At 48.9% G+C, this 16,506-nt stretch overlaps 1 protein-coding gene across 1 annotated transcript; it reads left to right on the top strand.

The window, feature by feature from the left end:
* Positions 1–13,202: 13,202 nt before the first annotated feature.
* On the top strand, positions 13,203–16,155 carry LOC309793219 (forkhead box protein J1-like; the record flags this gene model as incomplete). Its single annotated transcript, XM_082603593.1, has 2 exons — positions 13,203–13,700; positions 15,388–16,155. 2 exons carry the CDS (start codon positions 13,203–13,205, stop codon positions 16,153–16,155), a joined length of 1,266 nt encoding a protein of 421 aa, XP_082459719.1.
* Positions 16,156–16,506: the final 351 nt, after the last annotated feature.

The following is a 16,506-nucleotide window of genomic DNA, read 5'->3' as shown; positions in this document are numbered from 1 at the left end:
CAGAAGGTTGGTTGGGAAAACAGTTCTTGCTTCTGGTAGCAGAGGCTATGCCTCGTGTGTCTGCTTAGGAAGGAGGCCTTGAATCTGAGAACCCCTCAGTTACATGATGACCTACCGGGGAGTTCTTTATGATCAGGTGCACTCAGGAAGGCCTGGGGCTCCATCCTAAGGTGACACTGCAAAGGCATTTTTGACCCCCTCGATGTACCAGGCACTTGTTAGGGACTGTCGTATATTATCACGTTTCATCACTACCGCCCTGTCAGGTGGAGGTGGCATTCTTACCCCTGCTGCCCCCGTCTCCACCCCGCTTTTCTGAAAGAGTTGAAGAAAGAATCTGAGAGAGGGGTGGACCGGTGGTTCTCATTTGGTGCCCAGGAACCCCAAAGGAGGTTGGGGGAAGGGCTGAGCTGGGGTCAGTGGTGGTCTGGGAGGCTCCCCACCCCACCGGTTTTCCTCCCCTGTCCTCCAGATCAGCTGAGCCTGATGGGGGGAGCCGGAGGTACTGCCTTCCATAGGCTCATCAGAGATTTAGAGATATTGTTCAAATCACATGTGCACCCCACCTCACTCTGGTGTAGGGCATATAAATAACAGCCTGAAACAGCAAGACCGTAAGCTGTTGGCTGTTCGTCCCTCAACACTAGTGTTATCAATGGATTCCTCATAGCTCTCTGATAGATGCATTGTCTGCTGGCTTTTGGAAGAGGTGGTTATTTAGTGGAGCATGAGATTGAGAAGCAAAGTGGGATCCAACAGTTTGTGAGGCTGATATGACAGAGCCCTAGGCTATGCCCACCATGATGGCTTGAATTAGTAGTTGGAATTGTTGCCCTAGAAGAGCTTTTCAGGGTCCTTCCCAAGGCCTCAAAGAGAGCCCAGTGCCGGGGAATGTTTTGCACCTCCTGTGTGGCTGCTTTGCGCCACCAGGTGCCTGGTGACCCTCACTGCCTGGTGGTTGTGGTTCACATCCTGCCCTGGGGGTGGGCAGGGGGAGGCCTGTGGTCTTGACAGACACTACATGAGCCAAGCCTGAATCTCAGCTTCTGCCTTGAGTTCCCGTGTCCACCCGCTCTGAAATCCTGCAGCGGGTTCTGCTGTTTCAGGCCCCATTTAATGTCCTTCCTTTCCCTGAAACATTCTTACAGCCCCTTTCATATTGAAGATTCGAGCAATAACCACACTTCCTGATCTCCTTGAAGTCTGAGTCCCAGAAGCACTAGGGAAGGGGGCGCTCCCTTAGCCTGGGGAGGTGGTATACAGATCAACCTCATCTCCCGGCAGGTAGTATTCAGAGTGTGGTGTTACCTGAGATGAAGGAGATGCAGGTAAAGAGTTGCCACAGTGGCCAGGAACCCTAAGAGGAAGCCATTGCCTTCACCCTTTCTGGAGGGTCTGTCTTCTCCCAGGAAGAGGCTCAGAGAGATTCCTCAAGGCCTTGGTTCCATAACCAAGACATACCCGGGTGAGAAGTGGCCCTTCACTCCTGTTTCTCAGACAGTTCCTGCTCTCTCCCCCATCCCCTCACCTCTTTGCCCTCATTTAGCTTTTTGGCGAGCAGAAATATCCCATCCAAAAGAGCTGGGGTCAGGGAACAGGGCACAGAACCTGGTCGGGGAACAGGACAGCCGCCCCAGTCATCATCTGGAGATGGTCATGTTGTTAGCAGTTGACCCACAGAGAATATGACGGGGCCTGGTTTCTCACACAAGGACACAGACTAACCAGAGGCCTGGGGCTCCTTCCTGCCACACTCAGGTCGGAGCTCACCTATGAGCTCACTTCCGGGTGGTGTGGTGATCCCAGCCTTCTCACAGAGCCCTTTTTCCTTCTCTTCCCCAGTCCCATCCCACCAGAGGTCATGCCAACGCTGGGGCATCTCCTGGGCACGGATCCACACACGTTAAGCCATCTCACCTGGGGAGGGTTTGTGTCCTGTTCACCTGACCTTGGCATGCTGCTTGCTCACTTTGCTTTAGGATCTGCACACCTAGTGTGTGTAAGTATGTGTGTACTGTTGTGCCATCTGTGTACCCCTCACTCCCTGGAGTACACTCATGGGCACACTACAGTGGGGAGGTCAAGGATGCAATATTTATGGACCGCTGCATGATTCTTAAAAATGAATAAAACTGTTCACAAGGGAAGAAGAGCTATTAATTGCGCAGTTGGCTTATTTGTGAAAGTTGCTGTCCGACTTTCTCCAGCACGCTTTTAATACTTTGACTCAATAACAACTCACACTGCAGAAATATAGAAGATCATGAGAGATTACTACAAGAAACTCTATGCCAAGAAAATGGACAACCTGGAAGAAATGGACAAATTCTTAGAAATGCACAACCTGCCAAGACTGAATCAGGAAGAAATAGAAAATATGAATAGACCAATCACAAGCACTGAAATGGAAACTGTGATTAAAAATCTTCCAACAAACAGAAGCCCAGGACCAGATGGCTTCACAGGCGAATTCTATCAGACATTTAGAGAAGAGCTAACACCTATCCTTCTCAAACTCTTCCAAAATATAGCAGAGGGAGGAGCACTCCCAAACTCATTCTACGAGGCCACCATCACCTTGATACCAAAACCAGGCAAGGATGTCACAAAGAAAGAAAACTACAGGCCAATATCACTGATGAACATAGATGCAAAAATCCTCAACAAAATACTAGCAAACAGAATCCAACAGCACATTAAAAGGATCATACACCATGATCAGGTGGGGTTTATTCCAGGAATGCAAGGATTCCTCAATATACGCAAATCAATCAATGTGATACACCATATTAACAAATTGAAGGAGAAAAACCATATGATCATCTCAATAGATGCAGAGAAAGCTTTCGACAAAATTCAACACCCATTTATGATAAAACCCCTGCAGAAAGTAGGCATACAGGGAACTTTCCTCAAAATAATAAAGGCCATATATGACAAACCCACAGCCAACATTGTCCTCAATGGTGAAAAACTGAAACCATTTCCAATAAGATCAGGAACAAGACAAGGTGGCCCACTCTCACCACTCTTATTCAACTTAGTTTTGGAAGTTTTAGCAACAGCAATCAGAGAAGAAAAGGAAATAAAAGGAATCCAAATTGGAAAAGAAGAAGTAAAGCTGTCACTGTTTGCAGATGACATGATACTATACATAGAGAATCCTAAAGATGCTACCAGAAAACTACTAGAGCTAATCAATGAATTTGGAAAAGTAGCAGGATACAAAATTAATGCACAGAAATCTCTGGCATTCCTGTACACTAATGATGAAGAATCTGAAAGTGAAATCAAGAAAACACCCCCATTTACCATTGCAACAAAAAGAATAAAATACCTAGGAATAAACCTACCTAAGGAGACAAAAGACCTGTATGCAGAAAATTATAAGACACTGATGAAAGAAATTAAAGATGATACAAATAGATGGAGAGATATACCATGCTCCTGGATTGGAAGAATCGATATTGTGAAAATGACTCTACTACACAAAGCAATCTACAGGTACAATGCAATCCCTATCAAACTACCACTGGCATTTTTCACAGAACTAGAACAAAACATTTCAAACTTTGTTTGGAAAAACAAAAGACTCCGAATAGCCAAAGCAATCTTGAGAACGAAAAACGGAGCTGGAGGAATCAGGCTCCCTGACTTCAGACTACACTACAAAGCTACAGTAATCAAGACAGTGTTTTACTGGCACAAAAACAGAAAGATAGATCAATGGAACAGGATAGAAAGCCCAGAGATAAACCCACGCACATATGATCAACTTATCTTTGATCAAGGAGGCAGGAATGTACAGTGGAGAAAGGACAGCCTCTTCAATAAGTGGTGCTGGGAAAACTGGATAGGGACATGTAAAAGTATGAGATTAGATCATTCCCTAACACCGTACACAAAAATAAGCTCAAAATGGATTAAAGACCTAAATGTAAGGCCAGAAGCTATCAAACTCTTAGAGGAAAACATAGGCAGAACACTCTATGACATAAATCACAGCAAGATCCTTTTTGACCCACCTCCTAGAGAAATGGAAATAAAGAGAAAAATAAACACATGGGACCTAATGAAACTTAAAAGCTTTTGCACAGCAAAGGAACCCATAAACAAGGCCAAAAGACAACCCTCAGAATGGGAGAAAATATTTGCAAATGAAGCAACTGACAAAGGATTAATCTCCAAAATTTATAAGCAGCTCATGCAGCTCAATAACAAAAAAACAAACAACCCAATCCAAAAATGGGCAGAAGACCTAAATAGACATTTCTCCACAGAAGATATACAGACTGCCAACAAACACATGAAAGCATGCTCAACATCTTTACTCATTAGAGAAATGCAAATCAAAACTACAATGAGATATCATCTCACACCAGTCAGAATGGCCATCATCAAAAAATCTAGAAACAATAAATGCTGGAGAGGGTGTGGAAAAAAGGGAACACTCTTGCACTGCTGGTGGGAATGTGAATTGGTACAGCCGCTATGGAGAACGGTATGGAGGTTCCTTAAAAGACTAAAAATCGAACTACCATATGACCCAGCATTCCCACTACTGGGCATATACCCTGAGAAAACCATAATTCAAAAAGAGACATGTACCAAAATGTTCATAGCAACCGCATTTACAATAGCCCGGAGATGGAAACAACCTAAGTGTCCATCATCAGATGAATGGATAAAGAAGATGTGGCACATATATACAATGGAATATTACTCAGCCATAAAAAGAAATGAAATTGAGCTATTTGTAATGAGGTGGATAGACCTAGAGTCTGTCATACAGAGTGAAGTAAGTCAGAAAGAGAAAGACAAATACTGTATGCTAACACATATATATGGAATTTAAGAAAAAAAATGTCATGAAGAACATAGGGGTAAGACAGGAATAAAGACACAGACCTACTAGAGAATGGACTTGAGGATATGGGGAGGGGGAAGGGTAAGCTGTGACAAAGTGAAAGAGCGGCATGGACATATATACACTACCAAACATAAGGTAGATAGCTAGTGGGAAGCAGCCGCATAGCACAGGGAGATCAGCTCGGTGCTTTGTGACCGCCTGGAGGGGTGGGATAGGGAGGGTGGGAGGGAGACGCAAAAGGGAGGGGATATGGAAACATATGTATATGTATAAATGATTAAATTTGTTATAAGGCAAAAAATTTAAAAAAAAAGTGGTGCTGGGAAAACTGGACAGGGACATGTAAAAGTATGAGATTAGATAATTCCCTAACACCATACACAAAAATAAGCTCAAAATGGATTAAAGACCTGAATGTAAGGCCAGAAACTATCAAAGTCTTATAGGAAAACATAGGCAGAACACTCTATGACATAAATCACAGCAAGATCCTTTTGGACCCACCTCCTAGAGAAATGGAAATAAAAACAAAGATAAACAAATGGGATCTATTGAAACTGCAAAGCTTTTGCACAGCAAAGGAAACCATAAACAAGACCAAAAGACAACCCTCAGAATGGGAGAAAATATTTGCAAATGAAGCAACTGACAAAGGATTAATCTCCAAAATTTAAAAACAGCTCATGCAGCTCAATAGCAAAAAAAACAAACAACCCAATCCAAAAATGGGCAGAAGACTTAAATAGGCATTTCTCCAAAGAAGATATACAGACTGCCAACAAACACATGAAAGAATGCTCAACATCATTAATCATTAGACACATGCAGATCAAAACTACAATGAGATATCATCTCACACCAGTCAGAATGGCCATCATCAAGAAATCTAGAAACAATAAATGCTGGAGAGGGTGTGGAGAAAAGGGAACACTCTTGCACTGCTGGTGGGAATTTGAATTGCTACAGCCACTTTGGAGAACAGTATGGAGGTTCCTTAAAAGACTAAAACTCGAACTACCATATGACCCAGCAATCCCACTACTAGGCATATACCCTGAGAAAACCATAATTCAAAAAGAGGCATGTACCAAAATGTTCATTGCAGCTCTATTCACAATAGCCCGGAGATGGAAGCAACCTAAGTGTCCATCATCGGATGAATGGATAAAGAAGATGTGGCACATATATACAATGGAATATTACTCAGCCATAAAAAGAAACGAAACTGAGCTATTTGTAATGAGGTGGATAGACCTAGAGTCTGTCATACACCGTGAAGTAAGTCAGAAAGAGAAAGACAAATACCGTATGCTAACACATATATATGGAATTTTAAAAAATGTCATGAAGAAACTAGGGGTAAAACAGGAATAAAGACACGGACCTACTTGAGAATGGGCTTGAGGATATGGGGAGGGGGAAGGGTAAGCTGTGACAAAGCGAAAGAGAGGCATGGACATATATACAGTGCCAAAGGTAAGGAAGATAGATAGTGGGAAGTAACCGCAGAGCACAGGGAGATCAGCTCGGTGCTTTGTGACCGCCTGGAGGGGTGGGATGGGGAGGGTGGGAGGGAGGGATATGCATGAGGGAAGGGATGTGGGAACAGATGTATATGTATGACTGATTCACTTTGTTATAAAGCAGAAACTAATAAAAAATAAAAACAAAATAAAAATAAAATAAATAAATACATGGGAAGAAAAAGAATACTTTGACTCAAGACAAGCTGGACATGGAGGAGTGAGAGAGGGCAAGGGGTAGAGGGAAAGACATGTTTCTGGGTGGGAGCTGGTGTACCATCCCCCGGGCACAGCTCCTGCGCAGAGGCTTGATAAGGAGCCCTCACCTCCACCCACCCACAGCAATCAGAGAAGAAAAGGAAATAAAAGGAATCCAAATTGGAAAAGAAGAAGTAAAGCTGTCACTGTTTGCAGATGACATGATACTATACATAGAGAATCCTAAAGATGCTACCAGAAAACTACTAGAGCTAATCAATGAATTTGGAAAAGTAGCAGGATACAAAATTAATGCACAGAAATCTCTGGCATTCCTGTACACTAATGATGAAGAATCTGAAAGTGAAATCAAGAAAACACCCCCATTTACCATTGCAACAAAAAGAATAAAATACCTAGGAATAAACCTACCTAAGGAGACAAAAGACCTGTATGCAGAAAATTATAAGACACTGATGAAAGAAATTAAAGATGATACAAATAGATGGAGAGATATACCATGCTCCTGGATTGGAAGAATCGATATTGTGAAAATGACTCTACTACACAAAGCAATCTACAGATACAATGCAATCCCTATCAAAATACCACTGGCATTTTTCACAGAACTAGAACAAAACATTTCAAACTTTGTTTGGAAAAACAAAAGACTCCGAATAGCCAAAGCAATCTTGAGAACGAAAAACGGAGCTGGAGGAATCAGGCTCCCTGACTTCAGACTACACTACAAAGCTACAGTAATCAAGACAGTGTTTTACTGGCACAAAAACAGAAAGATAGATCAATGGAACAGGATAGAAAGCCCAGAGATAAACCCACACCCATATGGTCAACTTATCTTTGATCAAGGAGGCAGGAATGTACAGTGGAGAAAGGACAGCCTCTTCAATAAGTGGTGCTGGGAAAACTGGACAGGGACATGTAAAAGTATGAGATTAGATCATTCCCTAACACCATACACAAAAATAAGCTCAAAATGGATTAAAGACCTAAATGTAAGGCCAGAAACTATCAAACTCTTAGAGGAAAACATAGGCAGAACACTCTATGACATAAATCACAGCAAGATCCTTTTGGACCCACCTCCTAGAGAAATGGAAATAAAAACAAAGATAAACAAATGGGATCTAATGAAACTGCAAAGCTTTTGCACAGCAAAGGAAACCATAAACAAGACCAAAAGACAACCCTCAGAATGGGAGAAAATATTTGCAAATGAAGCAACTGACAAAGGATTAATCTCCAAAATTTAAAAACAGCTCATGCAGCTCAATAGCAAAAAAAACAAACAACCCAATCCAAAAATGGGCAGAAGACTTAAATAGGCATTTCTCCAAAGAAGATATACAGACTGCCAACAAACACATGAAAGAATGCTCAACATCATTAATCATTAGACACATGCAAATCAAAACTACAATGAGATATCATCTCACACCAGTCAGAATGGCCATCATCAAGAAATCTAGAAACAATAAATGCTGGAGAGGGTGTGGAGAAAAGGGAACACTCTTGCACTGCTGGTGGGAATGTGAATTGGTACAGCCACTATGGAGAACAGTATGGAGGTTCCTTAAAAGACTAAAACTCGAACTACCATATGACCCAGCAATCCCACTACTAGGCATATACCCTGAGAAAACCATAATTCAAAAAGAGGCATGTACCAAAATGTTCATTGCAGCTCTATTCACAATAGCCCGGAGATGGAAACAACCTAAGTGTCCATCATTGGATGAATGGATAAAGAAGATGTGGCACATATATACAATGGAATATTACTCAGCCATAAAAAGAAACGAAACTGAGCTATTTGTAATGAGGTGGATAGACCTAGAGTCTGTCATACACAGTGAAGTAAGTCAGAAAGAGAAAGACAAATACCGTATGCTAACACATATATATGGAATTTTAAAAAATGTCATGAATAACCTAGGGGTAAAACAGGAATAAAGACACGGACCTACTTGAGAATGGGCTTGAGGATATGGGGAGGGGGAAGGGTAAGCTGTGACAAAGCGAAAGAGAGGCATGGACATATATACAGTGCCAAAGGTAAGGAAGATAGATAGTGGGAAGTAACCGCAGAGCACAGGGAGATCAGCTCGGTGCTTTGTGACCGCCTGGAGGGGTGGGATGGGGAGGGTGGGAGGGAGGGATATGCATGAGGGAAGGGATGTGGGAACAGATGTATATGTATGACTGATTCACTTTGTTATAAAGCAGAAACTAATAAAAAATAAAAACAAAATAAAAATAAAATAAATAAATACATGGGAAGAAAAAGAATACTTTGACTCAAGACAAGCTGGACATGGAGGAGTGAGAGAGGGCAAGGGGTAGAGGGAAAGACATGTTTCTGGGTGGGAGCTGGTGTACCATCCCCCGGGCACAGCTCCTGCGCAGAGGCTTGATAAGGAGCCCTCACCTCCACCCACCCACAGCAATCAGAGAAGAAAAGGAAATAAAAGGAATCCAAATTGGAAAAGAAGAAGTAAAGCTGTCACTGTTTGCAGATGACATGATACTATACATAGAGAATCCTAAAGATGCTACCAGAAAACTACTAGAGCTAATCAATGAATTTGGAAAAGTAGCAGGATACAAAATTAATGCACAGAAATCTCTGGCATTCCTGTACACTAATGATGAAGAATCTGAAAGTGAAATCAAGAAAACACCCCCATTTACCATTGCAACAAAAAGAATAAAATACCTAGGAATAAACCTACCTAAGGAGACAAAAGACCTGTATGCAGAAAATTATAAGACACTGATGAAAGAAATTAAAGATGATACAAATAGATGGAGAGATATACCATGCTCCTGGATTGGAAGAATTGATATTGTGAAAATGACTCTACTACCCAAAGCAATCTACAGGTTCAATGCAATCCCTAACAAAGTACCACTGGCATTTTTCACAGAACTAGAACAAAACATTTCAAACTTTGTTTGGAAAAACAAAAGACTCCGAATAGCCAAAGCAATCTTGAGAACGAAAAACGGAGCTGGAGGAATCAGGCTCCCTGACTTCAGACTACACTACAAAGCTATAGTAAGCAAGACAGTGTTTTACTGGCACAAAAACAGAAAGATAGATCAATGGAACAGGATAGAAAGCCCAGAGATAAACCCACACCCATATGGTCAACTTATCTTTGATCAAGGAGGCAGGAATGTACAGTGGAGAAAGGACAGCCTCTTCAATAAGTGGTGCTGGGAAAACTGGACAGGGACATGTAAAAGTATGAGATTACATCATTCCCTGACACCATACACAAAAATAAGCTCAAAATGGATTAAAGACCTAAATGTAAGGCCAGAAGCTATCAAACTCTTAGAGGAAAACATAGGCAGAACACTCTATGACATAAATCACAGCAAGATCCTTTTGGACCCACCTCCTAGAGAAATGGAAATAAAAACAAAGATAAACAAATGGGACCTAATGAAACTTCAAAGCTTTTGCACAGCAAAGGAAACCATAAACAAGACCAAAAGACAACCCTCAGAATGGGAGAAAATATTTGTAAATGAAGCAACTGACAAAGGATTAATCTCCAAAATTTAAAAACAGCTCATGCAGCTCAATAGCAAAAAAACAAACAACCCAATCCAAAAATGGGCAGAAGACTTAAATAGGCATTTCTCCAAAGAAGATATACAGACTGCCAACAAACACATGAAAGAATGCTCAGCATCATTAATCATTAGAGAAATGCAAATCAAAACTACAATGAGATATCATCTCACACCAGTCAGAATGGCCATCATCAAGAAATCTAGAAACAATAAATGCTGGAGAGGGTGTGGAGAAAAGGGAACACTCTTGCACTGCTGGTGGGAATGTGAATTGGTACAGCCACTATGGAGAACAGTATGGAGGTTCCTTAAAAGACTAAAAATCGAACTACCATATGACCCAGCAATCCCACTACTAGGCATATACCCTGAGAAAACCATAATTCAAAAAGAGGCATGTACCAAAATGTTCATTGCAGCTCTATTCACAATAGCCCGGAGATGGAAGCAACCTAAGTGTCCATCATCGGATGAATGGATAAAGAAGATGTGGCACATATATACAATGGAATATTACTCAGCCATAAAAAGAAACGAAACTGAGCTATTTGTAATGAGGTGGATAGACCTAGAGTCTGTCATACAGAGTGAAGTAAGTCAGAAAGAGAAAGACAAATACCGTATGCTAACACATATATATGGAATTTTAAAAAATGTCATGAATAACCTAGGGGTAAAACAGGAATAAAGACACAGAACTACTTGAGAATGGACTTGAGGATATGGGGAGGGGGAAGGGTAAGTTGTGACAAAGCGAAAGAGAGGCATGGACATATATACACTACCAAACGTAAGGTAGATAGTGGGAAGCAGCCGCAGAGCACAGGGAGATCAGCTCGGTGCTTTGTGACCGCCTGGAGGGGTGGGATGGGGAGGGTGGGAGGGAGGGAGATGCCTGAGGGAAGGGATGTGGGAACAGATGTATATGTATGACTGATTCACTTTGTTATAAAGCAGAAACTAATAAAAAAATAAAATAAAAATTAAAATAAAACAATAAATACTTGGGAAGAAAAAAAAAACTTTGACTCAAGACAAGCTGGACATGGAGGAGTGAGAGAGGGCAAGGGGTAGAGGAAAAGACATTTTTCTGGGTGGGAGCTGGTGTACCATCCCCCGGGCACAGCTCCTGCCCAGAGGCCTGATAAGGAGCCCTCACCTCCACCCACCCCCTTCAACCAGAGAACTTCCAACTGCAGCTCCTCAATAACTGAAGAGCAGGAAAGCTGGTGACTGGAGGGAGGCTGGGGGAGGGGAGGAGGAAGGACCACAGTCCACCGTTAGCCCGTCACTTAAAGGCTGGTGAAATTAATGGGGCAAATGACCCCAGTCAAAGAATTTGGCAAGTCCACGGCTTTCCTGGCTTTCACCCAACGGCTCTGTTTCCTCGGCTATCTGGAAAGGAGGGAGAGCACTTCCGAAGAAGCCTCTGGAATGTCAGCTTCTGGGAATCTTGCTGAGGACGGGGCGGGGAGGGGGCGCTTACCGGGAAACACTGGATTACCCTAGCCGCCTTGGGGTGCCTGCGACCGGGGCTGCGGTTTCTGCGGACCTGAGCGGCAGGTGGCATCGGAGAGTCAGACCTGCTTGCGGGCACCAAGACGACACTCGGTCGGGAGACCGGGACAGGCCGCAGAAACGTGAGGAAGTGCCACTCGCAGCCCAGAGGAGAGGAAAGGAAAGCCCCAAGCATGCACCCAGCCCTGGCCCCCGCGCCACGGGCTGCGTCCCAGGAGCCGTCGCCACCTCTGTGCAGCCCAGATGGGAAGGGGGTGGGGCGGAGGACGGTTCCCGCGGCGAACTGCTAGCCGAGGGCCCCGGGGCCTCTGCGGGAGCGCCGAGCCGCGCGCCTCTCCGAGCCCTGCGCGGGGCCGTCGGGCGGGAATGCGCGGAGCCGGGACGCGGTGGCGGGTAGGGGGCTGGGTCGCGCGCGGGAGAGGGCGGCAGGAGAGAGCTGGAAGAGAGTTACCGCGTGAGAGAGCCGTTAAGAGCCCGCGGTCTCTTTGGAGATGCCCTGGCCAATGGCAGAAGCGGAAGCTGTTTATATGGGCGGGGCGTCGCCACGGCAGCAGGAGACGCCTTGCGAGCGGCTACTGAGTGCCGGTCCCCAGCCGCTGGCTTTCAGAGAGGCGCCGGCGGGCGTGAGTGGCGACGAGGATTGCTGGCTGGGCCCTGGAGCTGGGAGCAGAGAGCCGCGGTGAGGGTGGGCGGTGGGAGGAATTTCTTTGAGAAGCTTCCTTTGGCCCGGGCTGCGCTCTGAGCCAGGTAAGGGACGGGGAGGGCTGCAGGCCGTGGGAAGGGAGGGCGTCAGTACCAGCCCGCTCTCCCATCCGTCCCCGACGGAAGTGGAGGGCCCGGGGACTGACATCAGAGGCGTTTGGGGGACACTCACTTCCCGCCCCCTTATAACTCTCTGTATTGTTTCCTTCCTTCCCCTTGAGCCCCATCCTAATATCCCTTTTCAAAGATCAGACGACCTCCCCCGCCCCCCGACCCGTCGTACTGCCCTCCTGGACTCTCTCGCCCCATTTCCATTGGTTGTGGACGGAGAGAGGGGGGTTAATTCCCCGCTTTGAGGGAGAAACGGGTGGCCTCGCATGCCCCTACACTATTCCCTCGTTGGGCTAATTAAGTCTCCTCTTAAAGATCCAAGAGGAAAAGAGCGAGGCGAACCCCGTGTGGGTCGGAGCCCCGGGCACACCTTCTGTTTCCCCGACGTTGGCAGTAAAAGATCCTCCCCAGCTGCAGGAAGGATTTTAGTAAGAGCCTCCCCCCTCGCCCACACTCTCCCCTCGGGGGTGGGGAAAGAGGGCTCAGTTCCCGCTCTGGTCCCCGCAGGCACCACATTCCGTTTGGAGGAGGCTACCCCCGGATCGCGGGATGGAAGCCCGCTTCCGGGAGGCTGCGTAACTGAAGCCGCGGGAGTCAGCGGGCCGGAGAGCTCGGCGGCCACCCTCGGCTCGGCTCGTGGATGTTGACAGCCCCCTCGGAGAGTCCCCGCAGATATGGCGGAGAGCTGGCTACGCGTCTCGGGAGCAGGGGCAGCGGAGGAGGCCGGACCGGAAGGCGGCCTGGAGGAGTCCAACGCCCTGAATGACAGCCTGACCAGCCTGCAGTGGCTGCAGGAATTCTCCATTCTCAACGCCGAGCTCCCCGCCCTGCCTTCGGGGGACACCGACCCCCACGGCTCCCACGAGCTGGCAGGCTCGGCCGAGCCGGGGTCTCCCCTGGCGGCGGACCCCGCCTGCCTGGGGCAGCCGCACACACCCGGCAAGCCCACGTCCTCCTGCACGCCGCGGAGCGCCCCCTCGGGGCTGCAGGCCTCGCCTCCCGACGACGTGGACTACGCCACCAACCCGCACGTGAAGCCGCCCTACTCGTATGCCACGCTCATCTGCATGGCCATGCAGGCCAGCAAGGCCACCAAGATCACCCTGTCGGCCATCTACAAGTGGATCACGGACAACTTCTGTTACTTCCGCCACGCTGATCCCACCTGGCAGGTAGGGAGGCACTCCCTCCCTCCCTCCCCATGCCCTCGCGGACTGGACTCACATCCCAGATCCGCAGGCCAAGTAGGCGCGGTACGGCCAGGGCCCCGAGAGAGGAAGGCCGTCCAGGAAGGACCTCAAGGGAGCCCAGTGCTTGGACTGCTGCCCCTTTGACTTCAGAGACGGAGGAGGGAGGATGTTCAGAGGGCTGCAGGGGTGCCGACATAGAGGTTCAAGGGGAAAGAACTTGTCACTCATCCGGCAGGCTCAGCCCAAAGACCAGGGCTGAACTATGCGTGGACACAGCCCCCCAGGGTAGGTTGATGGACTGAGGGACACATTTTTGTCCCAAGTCCTGGAATTCCTTGACACTACCCTCCTCAAGGTCAGTTTGTCAGGGCCTGACTGGAGGCAGAGCATCGTTCCTGCCAGACTCTGCATCCCGCCTGCTTTCAGTTGGCTGGAGGGGCTCTGGGAGGGGAGAGGGGCGTGCTGCGGGGTGTGAAGGCCATCGGTGTCCCAGTGGAAGGGCTACGGGGCCTTCCGAAAGCTGCTGTGCCAGCCCCCACCACAAGCCCTCCCTAGTTTCCTGCCTACACTCCTCCCCCTCTTCTCATCAACCTCCCTGGGGGGACAATTACCTCAGCCACGTGCTTTCCACAGGGGCTCTTTCCTCCCACACTGGCTTCATGTTCCAAGTGTCCAGAACCTGGCACAGAGCAGCCAAGGGGCCCAGACCACCATGTAAACCTCCCAGTCTTGCCAGGGGGCACTACTCACCTGCCGGCCCCACCCACCAGGCCCCAGACCCCTGTGCCCCAGCGTGGTTTGGACTGTGCACCCAGGCCTGAACAAGGCAGGATGGTGATTCAGGCTGGGCACACGCTGCCCTGAGCCTCTTCGACCATCAGGATCAGGGGCTACTTGGGGACAGAGACCCTGAGGATGCACAGATCCTTCCCTGTGGCACAGGTCACAGGATCAGAGTTCCTGTAATCACAGCTATTCCACGATTGCTTGGGCCCTGACCCTGGGGCAGGTACAATTTGTAACCTTGGTGAGAAAGCAGAGACCCTCCACCACCACCCACCCTACCCCAAGCCTGAGAGGCCCCAGGAATGAGCGCTATGCTCTTGGCTGGGTAATAATCAACTGAGGCCTCAGAGCCTGGGGTGGGAGGAGGGGGACATGGTGGGTGAGGGCCCAGGCCAGCAGCCGGCTCTAGAAACAAGGAAAGTCATCAGATCCTCCCACACTTCATCCCCCCCCCCACACACACACCCTCACACCCACTCACTCATTTCACAAACAGAGAAGGCCAGCCAGGCCCAGGCAGAGGGAGATGGCCGTCCAGGACCTGGGGGAGCCAAGGCCTTTGACCAGAGGCCGCAAGCAGCGGGGTAAGGGAGGGAGGGCAGGACAGGCTGGCACTGAGAGCCACCCTGCGGCTCAGGGCTCGGATGACCGAGCAGGCAGATATCCTGGCCAAAGGGAACAAAAGCCCCCGACAGCACTCCCAGCTCCTGGTGCCCCGTGGCTGGTGTCCCAGAGCGTCCCGCTCGGAGCAGCGCCTCTGTCTCCCCTGCCCCCATCGGAGAGAAGGTGGTGGTGGGACTGGCAGTGGCGCTAGGAGCCCCCCATCACTGACCCCACCCACTCTCCCAGCTGTCTTCCTTCTCTCCTACCTCCCTGTGTCCAGAACTCCATCCGCCACAACCTGTCCCTGAACAAGGGCTTCATCAAGGTGCCTCGGGAGAAGGACGAGCCAGGCAAGGGGGGCTTCTGGTGCATCGACCCCCAGTACGCAGAGCGGCTGCTGAGTGGGGCCTTGAAGAAGCAGCGGCTGCCCCCAGTCCACATCCACCCGGCCTTTGCCCGCCAGGCCGTGCCAGAGCCCAGCGCCGCCCCATGGGCCGGGCCACTGACCGTGAGCACCGAGGCCCAGCAGCTGCTGCGGGAGTTCGAGGAGGCCACTGGGGAGGCGGGCTGGGGTGCAGGCGAGGGCAGGCTGGGGCGTAAGCGTCAACAGCCGCTGCCCAAGCAGGAGGCCAAGGTCCCGCGGCCCTCCAGCCCCCTGCTGCTGACCCAGGAGGAGCAGGGTGAGCTGGAACCCCTCAAGGGCAACTTTGACTGGGAGGCCATCTTGGACGCTGGCACGCTGGACGGGGAGCTGGGCAGGCTGGAGATCTCGGAGCTGATCCCGCCGCTGAGCCCTGCCTCACACGGGGACGTGGACCTCACCATCCATGGCCACCACATCGACTGCCCTGTTACCTGGGGGCCTCCAGCGGAGCAGGCTACCGACAGCCTGGACTTTGATGAGACCTTCCTGGCCACATCCTTCCTGGAGCACCCCTGGGACGAGAGCACCCGTAGCTCCCTGCCCCCCGAGCCCCTCTTTGAGGCCGGGGATGCCACACTGGCCTCTGACCTGCATGACTGGGCCAGCCTGGGCGCCTTCTTGTAAGAAGCCAGGCCCTGCCCCACCTCCAGACAGCACCGAAGTCTGGGCCCAGACTGCCCCCCTCCCCGCCAGTGCAGGCCCATGGACACCCTACCGCCCAGGCAGGGGCTGGGCCAGGTCACCCCACCAGGCCACACGGCCCCCAGCCCAGGCCATCTCAGATTCTAGTCCAGCAGGCTGAGAATTGGGGCCCAGGACCCAAATTGCTGCCTCCGCTCCCCAGCCCCCCATACACACAGTGTTTCATTGATCCACTTCTTCCCTGCCCCAGAGACACGCTAAGGGCCCTGCACTATGAGAGCTGCGGCTTGGAGGGGCCCTGGCCAAGCTGGAAACATCAGTACAGGGCCCGCC

Source organism: Mesoplodon mirus, assembly GCF_964341445.2.
Source record: "Mesoplodon mirus genome assembly, chromosome: 18".
In the NCBI taxonomy this organism is placed as follows: Eukaryota; Metazoa; Chordata; class Mammalia; order Artiodactyla; family Ziphiidae; genus Mesoplodon; species Mesoplodon mirus.
This window is presented reverse-complemented; position numbering and strand designations above follow the sequence as displayed.